The sequence below is a fragment of the Magnolia sinica genome, chromosome 12, assembly GCF_029962835.1.
Source record: "Magnolia sinica isolate HGM2019 chromosome 12, MsV1, whole genome shotgun sequence".
Classification (NCBI taxonomy): domain Eukaryota; kingdom Viridiplantae; phylum Streptophyta; class Magnoliopsida; order Magnoliales; family Magnoliaceae; genus Magnolia; species Magnolia sinica.
In genome coordinates, this window is record NC_080584.1 from 69,773,275 (window position 1) to 69,787,507 (window position 14,233).

The following is a 14,233-nucleotide window of genomic DNA, read 5'->3' on the forward strand; positions in this document are numbered from 1 at the left end:
TTAGAAAGCAGTGGTGACAATGATGCCAACATTGAAACCTTCCTAGGGCCCACCATGATGTTTATTTTACATCCAACCTGTTCATGAGGAACATCGATATTAGATTGATACAGAACTTCTGTGGCCCCACAACGGTAGGAGTTCAATCCCCCCTTTTTCCTATGGTGTGGTCTATTTAAGCCTTTGATCAGCCTCCTTTTTAGTCTCATGCCCTAAAATGACTTGTCAAAATGGATAAACGGCATGGATAAAACATATATATCACAGTGGGGCTCCCGGATCCCCTGCCAGGACCGTTGGTCTCTAGAAAGGGTCTGATGTCCTGGTGGGACGTGGTTTCCCTGCCAACGGCTCTCGGAGTAAGTTCCTGAGCTGGGAAGCTATGTGGACTCTCCCTTACGTTAGAAATCCACCCAGTTTATTTATTTTTCTAGCTTATTTTAGGACACGAGACCAAAAATAAAGTGGATCCAAAACTCAAATGGGCCACCCGGGAGGAAAAAGTTGGGAAAGAAATGCCTATGGTTGAGACCTTCCTGATCCACTTTAATGTTTTTATGCCATCCAAACCATTTTAAAGATCATTCCCACTTGTATGAACTGAAAACACACACTAATATATATATATATATATATATATATATATATATATATATATATATATATATATATGATCCAAAACTTATATGGCCCCAAAATTGTTTCAACAGTAGACATTCAACTGTTTCCCATTGTGTGGCCTACTTGAGTTTTGGGTTTACCTTATTTTTGGGCTCATGCCCTATCATGATGTAGCAAAAAGTATAGACGGTGTGGATTTCTCAACGAATATCACGGTAGACCCCACCAAGCTTCCCCTCGCAGGAAGTTCTTGCGAAATCCTTCCGCAGGCAATCCGCGTCTAATACGGACACGTACCACTAACAAAAATAGAAATTGAAGATTTTTATAAAGAAAAGATGAACACCCACCACCCATTCTCCCAATAGAGATTTCTCTTCTTTTTCCCAACTTTCCTTGTGGAGATATCCCTCGTTTGTTTCTTCCTTTCTCCTACCTTTGGGTCTTCTTAAATCCCCATGCATTCTTCAAATTCACGTAGAGAATAGTCTTCCTGTGTAAGTCTGTATACAACAAGCCCCTCTCACCATGGCAAGCGTCCTACACTCCAACCTAGGTGTGTGGGAGAGAAAAATCCCACTCCGGCAATCAAAAACAGATTTCTCCGGCAAAGCAAACTACCCCTCGATCGCCCTCTTGCAATTAGACAAGCTAGCCAATGGAGGTAGCCACTTAAAGGGTCCCTCTCGAATGGTCCGGGCTCAAGCTGTGACTTCTGAGGTTCCAAAACGGTCGTCCACCGAAATTAAGGTATGTTTTCGTTTTAACAATGGAATTTCAGAAATTAGATTTTCAAAGACATTTTACAATTACAATCATTTAATTAAGTGTGATATTCTACACATGAGTCAACCAGATTTCACTGACTCAGTCAACACAGTAAGTTTTTTTTTATTTTTTATGAAAAAGACTCGAGAGGTTTTATTTAAGTTGAGTCAACTGAGTTATAGAGTCCAGTTGAGTTTTCTTGTTTTTAAAATAGGATTCTTTCAAGTGACAATGACACTGATGAACGGCCACAAGTGATGGAACCAGATTTCAGGTGTGCCCACCTTACATCTAAAAATCACTTGATTGAGACACGTGCTCAAAGTGAGTGTGGTCCCATTCATTCTGGACCGTTCGTTTTTTTTTTTTTTTTTTTTTTTTTGTTTGGTTATTTCATGGCGTGTGTTTATGGAGACGTAGAACCATTCAGAAGCGTACCTGTCGTTTTCAATTTTTGTCCACATTTTCTTCAGTCATGAGCCAAGGGAAGCCACACTTTTTCAGTTGGAACCCATTTTTTCGGATGCTGATTGGGTGGTGGCCTCAACACCACGTGGGTTTCGGGGTGTCGGGATTTTGTGGGGGCCATCTTGATGTTTTTGTTTTATCTACACCGTCCATCCGTTTTTTTCAGCTCATTTTAGGGTATTAGACCAAAATTGAAGCATATCCAAAGATCGAGTGAATCACACCATAGGAAGGATAATGACATCCACGGTTGAAAACTTCATGGGGCCCACAGACCTGGGTGAAGGGAGATATCAGCTTGATCCAAAACTTCAGTGCCCCCCAAGAAGTTTTCAACTGGAGGTGATCGATTCCGACTATTTCCTGAAGTGTGGTCCACTTGATCTTTGGATGTGCTTCAATTTTCGGTTCATGGCCTAAAATGATGTGAAAAAACATATGGACGGCATGGATAAAACATATACATCATGGTGGGACCACAATGTCCTGAGATGAGGTCACCACCCAATCGGCATCCATTCTTTCCTGCCAAAGTCTCACTTGGGTATAACATCCTAGCCATGCAGAAGGTGGGCCCACTTTAAAATCAACTTAGGCAAAATCAGAACAACCTAATCATTAGGTGGGGTACACCTGAGTCATACCTTGATCTCTCCATTGATTTCAACACTCAAGCCCGCATGATGAGTGGACTTTCCCGCTCTTTACCCCACGTGATCTTTATGATGTGGCCCACGTTTTTGGGAGGCTCGGTCGTTCTTTACAAGCAACAAATCAGTATAAACATGCACGTGAAAGTACTGCACCCGATCATCTTTCATCTAGTACAATGGTACTAATATTGCTGATGACCGTGGGTTTGTGTTTGGGCATTTAATCTTGCTGCATTGACCATTGCAGTATATTTGAACATAAAAGTGCATCTATATATATATATATATATATATATATATATATATATATATATATACCCCTTCTTACCCGAGCACTCCTGCGTACCTTTGCACACTTATAATGAGTATAAAATCTGTTTGGTCCACGTTGTACAGCACCTATTGAAATCTTTTGTGGGCCATGGACAAAGGAAATAATTTTTTCTCTTGGTTTATATTTCTCTTTTCTATTGTCTATCAAAGTTTTAGATCCTGCTGAAAATTGAGCTCATATAATTTTAAGGGTTCAACATCAGGTGGACCATTTAGATTTTTTTGGCCGAAAACATGTGCAAAAATCTACGAATGGGTTTTCATGTAAGAAAGTACAAAGGTAAGCATTACTATATATATATATATATATATATATATATAGGAAAAGGTACTATGCGCTCGACCTCAAGATTAGCTCCCCTTAGGTCGAGCTGTGTGGGCCCCACCGTGATGCGTGTCGACCATCAATACCGTGCATTTGATGGGTACCCTCTAAATTATGGGATATCCCAAAAATCAGCCGTATATGGAACTAAAGTGGGTCATACTATCTAAAATCATGTGAAACACCGTTAAAACATATAAAAGCACTTGGTGGGGCCCACATGAGTTTTGAATGCTGCTGAAACTTGGTCTGATCCCTCATGCAAGTGGGACACACATAATGGATGGGCTGGATTTACAAACCACATCTCTATGGGTCCAAAAAACTGATTATGAATGTTTTAATGGTGCACGGCCCCTCCCCACTTCTATATGTGGTGTGGCCCAAAAAAGTCACGGATTGACTTAATTTTTGAGACCTAGGCCCATGATGGAATGGTGCATCTGACTGATGGGTTAGATGTTCAAAACGCATCACGGTGGTGCCCACATAGCTCGACCTCACCGGAGTTTATCGTGAGGTCGAGCGCATAGTTCCTTTTCCATATATATATATATATATATATATATATATATATATATATATATATATATATATATATATATATATATATATATACATATATATGGAATATATATGTGGAGCGCATAGTTCCTTTTCCATATATATATATATATATATATATATATATATATATATAGACCCCTTATTACGTGAGCACTCCTAAAATCTGAATGGTCCACGTGGTGCAGCACCTTTTGAAATCTTTTGTGGGCCATGGCCAAAGGAAATAATTTTTTCTCTTGATTTATATTTCTCTTATCTATTGCCTATTAGAGTTTTAGATCATGCTGAAAATTGAGCTCCTAAAATTTTAAGGGATCCACATCAGGTGACCTATTCAGATTTTTTAGGCAGAAAACATGTGCAAAAATGTACTTATGGGTTTTCACGTAAAAAGGTACAAAGGTAAGCATATATATATATATATATATATATATATATATATATATATATATATATATATCTAATTGTGTAATTTTATATTATATTAATATCTATTTTGAATTTACCTGTCATCCTTAATTATTATTTTTTATCATAAATTTTCTCTAGAATTTAAATTTTACGTAATAATACCTCCAAAAAAATCAAAGTATGGATGAAGTGTCCTTCCACGGATGAAATTATCAAATTACCCTAATTTGCCTTTTTAAATGAATGTGATAGAATATGACATCTACTTTGTCCAACAAAGGAGTACTATCACAAAAATTAAACAAATAAAAATCTTCTTAATTCTAGTAGCCTAATCTTTTATTTAAATGATCACCATGGCGTGGTGCATATGTTTGGCGGGTTAAATGCCAGACACATACCATCTGGGCCCTACAAATCTCGACTTTATAACATTTTAAATTTAAAAATTTAAAAAAAAAGTTATATATGGCAATTTAATAATTTCATCTCTCTAGAAGCACTACTCAATGCATGTGGTTGATCATGAGGCATTATTAGTGAAATTCCAATTTTAAAATATTTTTAAAGTAAAAATCCTTTACTATTATAAATAAAGAATTCTATAAAATAAATGCATAATATTTCTCTTCCTTTTTATATTTTTACACGGTATCAGAGCCTTTTTAAGTAATTCATCTTTTCTTTTTAAAAAATCTATTGTCATTTCCGTTATATAAGACCTTGTATGATAATGTGGTGTACTGCATATGATTATATATATATATATATATATATATATATATATATATATACACACACACACAGTCCAACCCTCAAATATCATGCATCTAACACCGTATATCCTTACAGTTTGAGAAACATGAATGGGGCACCTCTTGGATGGGCTCAGTATAAAATTCTTGCAAATCCTGGCTGTTGAAATGTTTTTGTATTGGCCCGTCGATAAGTGGTCTACCATTGATCTGGGTGCTACCATTTATCGTGCATTGGATCAGGACCTTTCATTAGATTTATGAGGATGGTCAGATTGCCAGACCAATAACCATCTGATGGCCCACAGCAGTAAACACCCTGTGGGAAAATTTCTATTGTTAAGATCACGGTGCTTCCCAACAAATGAACGGTTTTGATCACAAGACAACAAATGATGGCCATCTGAATTTCAGTCATTCGTTTGGCAAGCGATTGTTGAACTGTGATACACCTCTTTTGGTAAAACATAAGCCGTTGATTTGGTGGGCACCATTGATTTGATGGCAATGGACAATTACAACCAAGCATCTAGGATCATCTGATAGGGAAGATTCCATGACATCTCCCATCAATCAGGAGGCCCACCACATGAACGATGTGGATTACTAATAACTTCACCTTATACATAAAGATAAATGATCACATACAACATTTGTGATGGGGACTTCCTGGATGGTGAATGTCCCGTAAATCTTTCAAAATTGAATTTTTCAACCATTGAATTTTATAAACGTTTTAGTAACCGTCCATTATAAAAAGCAAATGTGTAAATAATTTAATTTAGAGATCTTATTTGTCGCCTAACCACCAACCAAATGAAACACATGGAATAAACGGTTTGGATCATTTGAAGACGACTAAGATTCAAAGGCTAAAGTCTCAACGTATCACATTGCATTGTTTTAGAGCAAGCCTCGGTAGAAAATCCTATCCATGCAAAAGGTGGCCCACACCATGATAATCAACTATTACAAAAATCAGGCTAATCTACTAATTAGGTGGACCACACGAGTTGATTTTAACGTTATGGCCCACCCACTGATTGGATCTGAATATACCAAGTGCTCATCATGGCTGTAGCCCACCTTTTGCATGGATCCGATGTCCTACACGTCTCACACGTTTACGGGAAAGAGCATCTGTATCAAATCATTCATGTCTCCTTCATTCATTGCGACCCATGCTGCGCCTGGAAGTGGATTGCGTACTGCCCCGACTGGACGATAATCCATCCAAGCAGGGATATGTGGGACCCACCTTTATGTATTTGTTTTATCCACTCCGTCCATCCATTTCTTAATATTATTTTAGGTATTAAATAGAAAAAATAAATGCAGATCCAAGTCTCAAGTGGACCACACAGTGGGGATTGAATGTTTACAATTTAAAATTTATCGGGAATAGTAGAAGTATTGGATCTAAGCTGATATTTTTTTTTCCCTTCATACATGTCTATATGACCTTATGAACAGGTTGGATGGATAATAAACATCACAGTGGCCCCTAGGAAGGTTTTAACGGTGAGTGTCATTATCACCGCTTCTTCCTGTGGTGTGGTCCACTTGAGCATTAGATATGTCTCATTTTTATAATATTATTCTAAAATGATCTGAAAAAATGAATGGACAGCTTGGATAAAATACATACATCTCGGTGGACCCCACGTAGTCCCTTCCTGGACCGATTATTTTAAAGGCGGGGTAGGACGCAATCACTTCGACTGCCCCTGTGCCACGTGGTCGAGAAAAGTTAAAATATACTGAAGCACCAGTTGTTAAACTGTCCCCCCACGTAGTGCACGTTAGCCTGGCTTCCTTCTGGTAGAAGATAAGGATAGAATAGATATAGATCCTTTATCCCATCCTTCTATAAAAGAGAGAAGATAGCAAACCATATTCTCATCCAAACAAGGAAATCATAGCCCAAAATTTTGAAAAATAAAACCCTCTCTTTTTTTTATGATGCAGACCCCAACTCTCCTAACCGAGAAGGAGAAGATGCTTGCAAATTATGTACCTGTCTATGTCATGCTCCAAGTAAGTTAAATTCACATATGCATACTTGTTTTTAGGTGAGGGTGCGTTTGGATGTGCAATGGAATTAAATTACAATTGGTCAATTCAGTAATGGGTAATGACCCAAGTGGGGTGGCACCATTTTCATTCATAAATATAAGCCATGTCACCAAATGGGTGAGTGCCATTCAATCTAATTGAGCATCCAAACACACCTTAAATGTGATTACTACTAAAGGCCAAGTGTTTGTGTCATGCTCCCAGTAAGTTAAATTCACACATGCATACTTGTTTTTAGGTGAGGTGCGTTTGGATGTCCAATGGAATCAAATTGCAATTGGTCAATTCAGTAAATGGGCAATGACCCAAGTGGGGTGACACCATTTTCATAGATAATTATAAGACATGTTACTAAATGGATGAGTGTCATTCAATCCAATTGAGCATCCAAACACACCTTAAATGAGATTACTACCAAAGGCCAATTGTATGGAAACCATACCATGTGGACATGTCAACAATCCATATCACCGATCTGGACCATCCATTCTGCCCAATCCACTCTTCATTGGCTGCCTCCAAAAAAGCAGATGGATCGGAAGATCTGAACCTTCCATTCAGTAGCATGAAAATTTTGGTGGAGAAGGATGTTTTAGGACCATCAGATTGGTGCCATTTTTGCAAAACAGCAGAAGAAGAGTTGACTGGACTAATGGACGGGTGAGATGGTTGAAGTGGATGCCAACGAGCCCAGATGCAACTAAGTGCATGGAAACCCACTTGATTGTTTCTCAAATCTAATCCAATCTTACCCATTGAATATATGCACAATCTATATCAACAATCTGGACCATCCATTCAGCCTGATCCACTCTTCATTGGTTGCCCCAAAAACAAGAACACTAATTGGATGATCCAAACCTTTCCATCTAGTGGCTTGAAAAAAATGAATGGAAAAGGATGCCGGATGCCTTAGGGCCATCCGATCACTGCAATTTTCTCACAGTAGCAGAAGAAGAGTGGACTGGACCTAATGTACGGTCACGATAGGCGATGTCAATTCCAACAGTCCAAATTCAACCAGGTGTAATTGGCCCACTAAACTAACATTTTTTTATTTTTTTTTTTGGGATCAGTTGGGTGTTGTTACAGCTGAAAATGTGTTAGAAAACAAAGAAGGGCTGAGGAAACAGCTGAAGCAACTCAGAGCAGCTGACGTGGACGGCGTGATGGTGGATATATGGTGGGGCATCATAGAGAACAAGGGCCCCAAGAAATGTGATTGGAGAGCATATAGGAGCCTATTCGAGCTTGTGCAAGAATGTGGGCTGAAACTTCAGGCCATCATGTCATTCCATCAGTGTGGTGGGAATGTGGGGGATATTGTTAATATACCCATCCCACAATGGATCCGAGACATTGGAGAATCGGATCCGGATATCTACTACACCAATAGAAGGGGCACCCGAAATATTGAATACCTTAGCATTGGTGTTGATAATCAGCCCCTTTTTGGTGGCCGTACAGCTGTGGAGGTTTGATTTCTCAAGACCCATTTCTTCCTATTAGTCCATGATAGATAGGATTAGAAATGTGCCGGGTCCGGGTCCGGGTCAGCCTAAGGTTGAACCCGACCCATTTAGATGTAAATGGGTCGAGCTCAACTGACCCAACCCACTTAAAAATCATTAAGCCCGACCATGACCTGACCTGACCTAACCTATTTAGATGTAAATGGGTCAGGCTCCACCAACCAAGCTGGACTTATGTAGAATGGCCTTGGACTTGCATGGACTCGGCCTTTTGGTCGGCCTCATTAATCCTGGTTGTAGGCTTATATGAAAATTTACTTTTGAATTTTTCATATCTTTTACTTTAGGGTGTGTTTGGTTGCAACAAATATCATGAAATATCATATTAGTCTGAATTTCATGATATTTGATGCAACCAAACACGCCTATAGTGTTTTTTTTTTTTTTTCCTTCTTCTAATGTTATAATTTGGGTGTTGACTGTTGTAGCTTTATAGAGACTACATGAAGAGCTTTAAGGAGAATATGGCGGATTTCTTGGAAGCTGGGCTCATTACTGATATTGAGGTGGGCCTGGGCCCAGCTGGTGAGCTCAGATTTCCCTCTTATCCACAGTCTCAAGGATGGGTATTTCCAGGAATTGGAGAATTTCAGGTATCCATGAACCTCTAGTTCTTATCCCTATTGGACATTCCATGAAATCCAGACTGCTCATCATGAAGTCCTCAATGTCAATGTGACCATATCAAAAAAATCAGGTCGGTCGGGCAATTGTTACCGCTGAATTTGAGGAAAAAAGATGAACAGCTACAAAATGCCTATTGTCGAATATGATGCTCAAATTCAGCCGACTAGATTGTCTAACTGGCTAGAATTTTAGATAAGGTCACATCCATGTTGGGCCCTGCTTCATGTATATGTCAGATCATGGACAGATATGTTGCAAGTATGGTGAGGATACACCAGTAAAATCAACGTTCCTGAGCATCTGTTAGAAACTGACAATGAAATTGTGGCCTGATCTGGGACCAGCTCTTTCTGTAGCAGGTGAGTGATAAGATGGGCCCATTACCTTTCACTGTTCAATCAGGACACTGGCCCATCCGATGAATGTGAATTCACCAGATTTTTGGGCTAGGGTGTCCATAATGTGGCCCACCTGATTGAGGGCTCAGATCTTCCGCAGGCGCCTGCATTTTTTCTGGTTTACACAGATGACCTAAGTGTACAAAACAAATGTATGGCTAATACACTGTGGCCCACCTGAGGAGTGAAATGGCCTGAATTGTAGGTCAGATGATCTAGCCTGCATTGACCCCTGATGCAAAGCTCGGAGGAACGGTGCTCGCCAACCGGTTTTTAATATTGTCTGATTGCAAACTTGATTTTATTTTTCAGCCAGTTTGTACATGTGAAGGTGGGGCCCATTTTTGGTTTACCCAATCCATTGAGCTGATGAGCCCATATGGACTCCACCCCAAAAAGAAATTCCAAATTGGAAGATCCCAGCCATTAAATCTGGCTTCTTGTTACATTTCTTCTCAGCCATATATGTTTGTATGCCAACAAAACAAAGATTAAGAGTTCATCAATTGAGTACATCTTTTGGGTGCCCTCAGATCAATGGCTTGGATAATCCAACCATGGGCCCCACAAAATTGGTTTTAAGACTCAACTCAGGCGAGTCGGGCCAATTCAGACTCGACACTTGGGTCGCACTAGAAATTTCACGATTAAAAGAGAGTTACCATTTTTCACAAGGTAATTTGACAATCTCACACAAAAACAATGCAGTGCTACGACAAATATCTGAAAGACGAATTCAAAGAGGCCGCAATGCAGGCGGGCCATCCCGAGTGGGACGTGCCTGATGATGCAGGGGAGTACAACGACACGCCCGACTCAACTGAGTTCTTCAAAAAGGATGGGACGTATCTCACCGAGAAAGGAAAGTTCTTTCTGACATGGTACTCAAACAGGTTGATTATTCATGGCGATCAGATCCTTGATGAGGCTAATAAAATTTTCTTGGGCTATAAACTCAAGCTAGCAGCTAAGGTAAGTGGTCCAAATATCAGCTTTTCATTTCTTTCATACTGTTAATTAAAATCATTTATGTCATGAAGTCCTAAGAAACCGAACTTGACTCAGTGTCCAGTTGGATCAGATCAGAGTGTTTCATTAATGGTTTAAACCATAGCTCTAAAAGTCGGTGGCTCGATTCAAGACTCAGCCGAGTCAACTCAACTTAATGAGATTTCATGCTGAGTTATTAGGAAACTGGGTCCTAACTCAAAAAGACTCATCAAATCAACTCACTAAGTTGGTGGTTGATTCGACTCTTAGTGACTCAAGCCAAGTCACTCACCTCAAATCAGAAGTGAAAATGAATTCTGAAATTATGACGTCAGGCATCCAACCCCACTCTAACTTGACTGCTTTAAATATTTTAATTTAGTTTTTAAATAGCGAGTCAAGTGAAGTAAGGACTCAATGGAGTCCTCGAGTTGACCTAACCCAGATGGGCATCTAGCCAAGTCTCGTTTTTGGGTTTTTTTTTAAACTATGGTTAGTGTTGGGAGGAAAATCCCTTATTGACCACAAGCACAGCAATATCGAAATCAAAAGAAAACAGAAGAAAAAAAAAAAAACTGATGCAAACCACAACACAGATTTTCATGGTTCCCTTTCGGTACGTTCACGAATTCATGCCAATCCAATATGCTCAAAGACAAAATTGAAGAAGCAGCTCTAATACAATAATAGCTCTCTCTCTCTCTCTCTCTCTCTCTCTCTCTCTCTCTCTCTCTCTCTCTCTCTCTCTCTCTCACGCACACACAAACATGACAGAATATATATTACTCCAAAACAAACTAGGGTTTACATAAAAACTCCATTTGAAATTACGAAATTGCCCTTTGAACTGAGGGCACGCCCCCGGACCTCCAAGCAAGGGGGTGCTGCCCCCCTTTGACCCCAGCACGAGCTCGGAGTGGAGCTCAACCCGCAAAAGTGCTAGCTGGATGAACAGTACACCTCTAATGATCAAGCTCCATAGATCCTAACAGTTAGGGTGTGTTTGGTTGCAACAAATATCATAAAATTTCTTGATGATGCAATATCACAAAATTGTATAGTTCAAGACATTTTATCAGAAGGTTAGGACTCACGATCATTTGATCCAAGTGGTCATTTAAAGGATAAACAATTCACGTGAGCCCCACCCCAGTATCTACCTGACCTACCTTCTGTAAACAATCTTAATGGTTACAGGCTATTGATCATATGGTTAAAATTGTCTGATGGGTGCAATTTTTCTGCCAAATGGCCCATGAAATTTGGATTGGGTCTGATGGATGGTCCAAATAGATTGAGTGGACAGTCAACATATCAGTACCAAACTAGGAATTATAACATAACAGTGCTACTGGTGCGTTGGATCGATTCTGTATTTAGATTAATCATACATTATCTTATCCTTAAACAGGTATCAGGAATTCACTGGTGGTACAAAGCTCCAAACCACGCCGCCGAACTCACTTCAGGATACTACAACTTGGACGATCGAGATGGGTATAGAACCATAGCGAGGATGCTGTCGAGACATTACGCCATATTGAATTTTACATGCATTGAGATGAGAGACTCGGAGCAGAGTGCAGAAGCTAAAAGTGGGCCTGAGGAGCTCGTTCAGCAGGTAAAATCATGGTATACTCATGTCCTATATGATGCTTGACTAGATCAAATGAAATTAGTGTGGCTGAGAAATTGTACTTGTGGGCCCACCTTTTGGTGATCCAGGCTATTCATCTAGTAGGCCATATTGTGGATGATAGATAACCAACTAGTCAACTATGCAATTGGTGGTCTGCAAATCATTCAGCAAGACCAAAACAACCAACTTCTACACAGCTAAGATTCTCCAATGGGAGATATTTTTAGGGAATGAACAGAGTTCATAGTGGGTCCCTATGAGATACTCTGATCATTGAAATGTGGAGCCCACCTGGATCATAAATGGATGAATAGAAAGATCATTCTCATTCAATCAAGCATTGTATTTTATTTTTTTTCTTTCTTAATCATGGTTTTTTATGATTTCAAAGAGTGCTGAAGCCTTGGCCTTCCATGCTCATTGTAATGGTTTTCTTAAATGATTTCAGGTGTTGAGTGGGGGTTGGAGAGAGAGCATCGAAGTCGCGTGTGAAAATGCACTTTCAAGGTATGATAGGACGGCTTATAACCAGATCCTGAAGAACGCAAGGCCAAATGGAGTCAACAGAAATGGACCACCAAAGTTACGGATCGCATCATTGACATATCTCCGATTATCAGACGAACTCTTGACTGGAAAGAATTTTAGGATATTCAAAACATTCGTGAGGAAAATGCACGCCGATCAGGTAATAAATCACCTTTCAATTTCTTGTTCCTAATATGGTTATTCGCGAATCTCTGCATACACACCAATGTTGCAGATGGGTGTGGCACACACCGTACGTACTGTCACAAAAACATCAGACCAGTCTGGTCATCATGTGGGTCAATCCTATGCAGTGAAAATGAATGTTGATCAGTTTCTCTAACTGTCCACTTCTCCATACACTAATGACCCACTGATAGCCAGCCTGACCTCATTTTGGACCACCCCACATGCATGGTTGATGGTTTTTTAATGTTCAAACTAAATCTTTCGCACGTGTGCCACTCGCTCAAGTAGGATTTGAAAGTGGGGTCTGTTAATACCCTTTACTGAAGTTAAAATCATCCCTGCTTGGCCTTTTACTTCAGGATTACTGTCCAGACCCACAAAAGTACTACGATCCCTTGGTCCCTTTGGAGCGATCAAAACCAAAGATTCCAATTGAGGTAATTCTAGAAGCAACAAAACCAGAGAAGCCATTCCCATTCGATCCTGAAACAGATATGAGTGTCGGCGGCAACTTTGCTGATTGGCTCGACAATGTTATTGACAAAATCAGTTCGATATTTAAGTAAGAGTTCGAACAATACCAATATCTGCAAATGTAAGCTTGTAAGAGGTTTTGGGGGAAGATGGTTTCAATAAAATGGAAGGATTCAGTATATCATCCCATCCTCTAGCTTTGTAGCTAATCTCTGTGTAATAGTTCGGCTTTCGACATCTTCAATAAGAGTTGTTTTGCATTTTCTTCTCATTCCCAAAGAAATGAATAGCATCTCTACTTTCAGTTGTTTTTTTTTAAATGCATTTTGGTCTGCCTTTTGATATAGTTCCAATAAAGTATCCTGCGATCTCGATTGTTCAGCTTTTAGCCCTATTGTATATTGGTGGTAGCTAGAATATTTTAGATAGGATGGGCAATCATAGCCCCTAATTGACTCATTGCAGCATCACAAATTGGTAGGTTGAGAAATCTCCAACTGAAGGACCTGCTATCAATTGGAACCTGGACCCACATGGTTCTTATCACATGGCCCATCCATGTGACCCAACTGATGAATGGTCTGAATCCAGTATATGCCCATGAGTTTCAACATACGGTAACTGATAATTCAACTACTAAAGCCCAATTATAACTGGTTCAAAAGGGTCTGTTTGGGCAGTGAACTAAATCCCTAACTTTCTGGATTTTCAGTTTTTCACCTAAAAAGGATTTGAGTACAAAAAGAAAAAAAAAAAGGTGTTTGGCTTCTCCAAATTCCCAGTCCAAGGCAGAGAAGATGCTAAAGAGGTGACATTTTCCTATCCATTTCCTTGGTTTACAGCTTGAAATGAAACAGTTAGCAGCTATACTATCAGAGG

General features: G+C 39.6%; 1 protein-coding gene across 2 annotated transcripts; it reads left to right on the forward strand.

Moving 5' to 3' along the window:
* The first annotated feature begins 1,051 nt into the window (after window positions 1-1,051).
* LOC131221613 (beta-amylase) lies at window positions 1,052-13,625 on the forward strand. Of its 2 annotated transcripts, XM_058216901.1 has the most exons (8): window positions 1,052-1,371; window positions 6,870-6,938; window positions 8,054-8,452; window positions 8,938-9,102; window positions 10,243-10,506; window positions 11,936-12,145; window positions 12,612-12,851; window positions 13,240-13,625. In XM_058216901.1, the coding sequence occupies exons 1-8, from the start codon at window positions 1,150-1,152 to the stop codon at window positions 13,444-13,446; spliced, it is 1,776 nt and encodes a 591-aa protein (XP_058072884.1). In that variant the 5' UTR covers window positions 1,052-1,149; the 3' UTR covers window positions 13,447-13,625. The 2 variants fall into 2 exon arrangements, with proteins under 2 accessions (XP_058072884.1, XP_058072885.1); XM_058216902.1 differs by lacking the exons at window positions 1,052-1,371; window positions 6,870-6,938 and adding an exon at window positions 7,052-7,180.
* The last annotated feature ends 608 nt before the right edge of the window (window positions 13,626-14,233 follow it).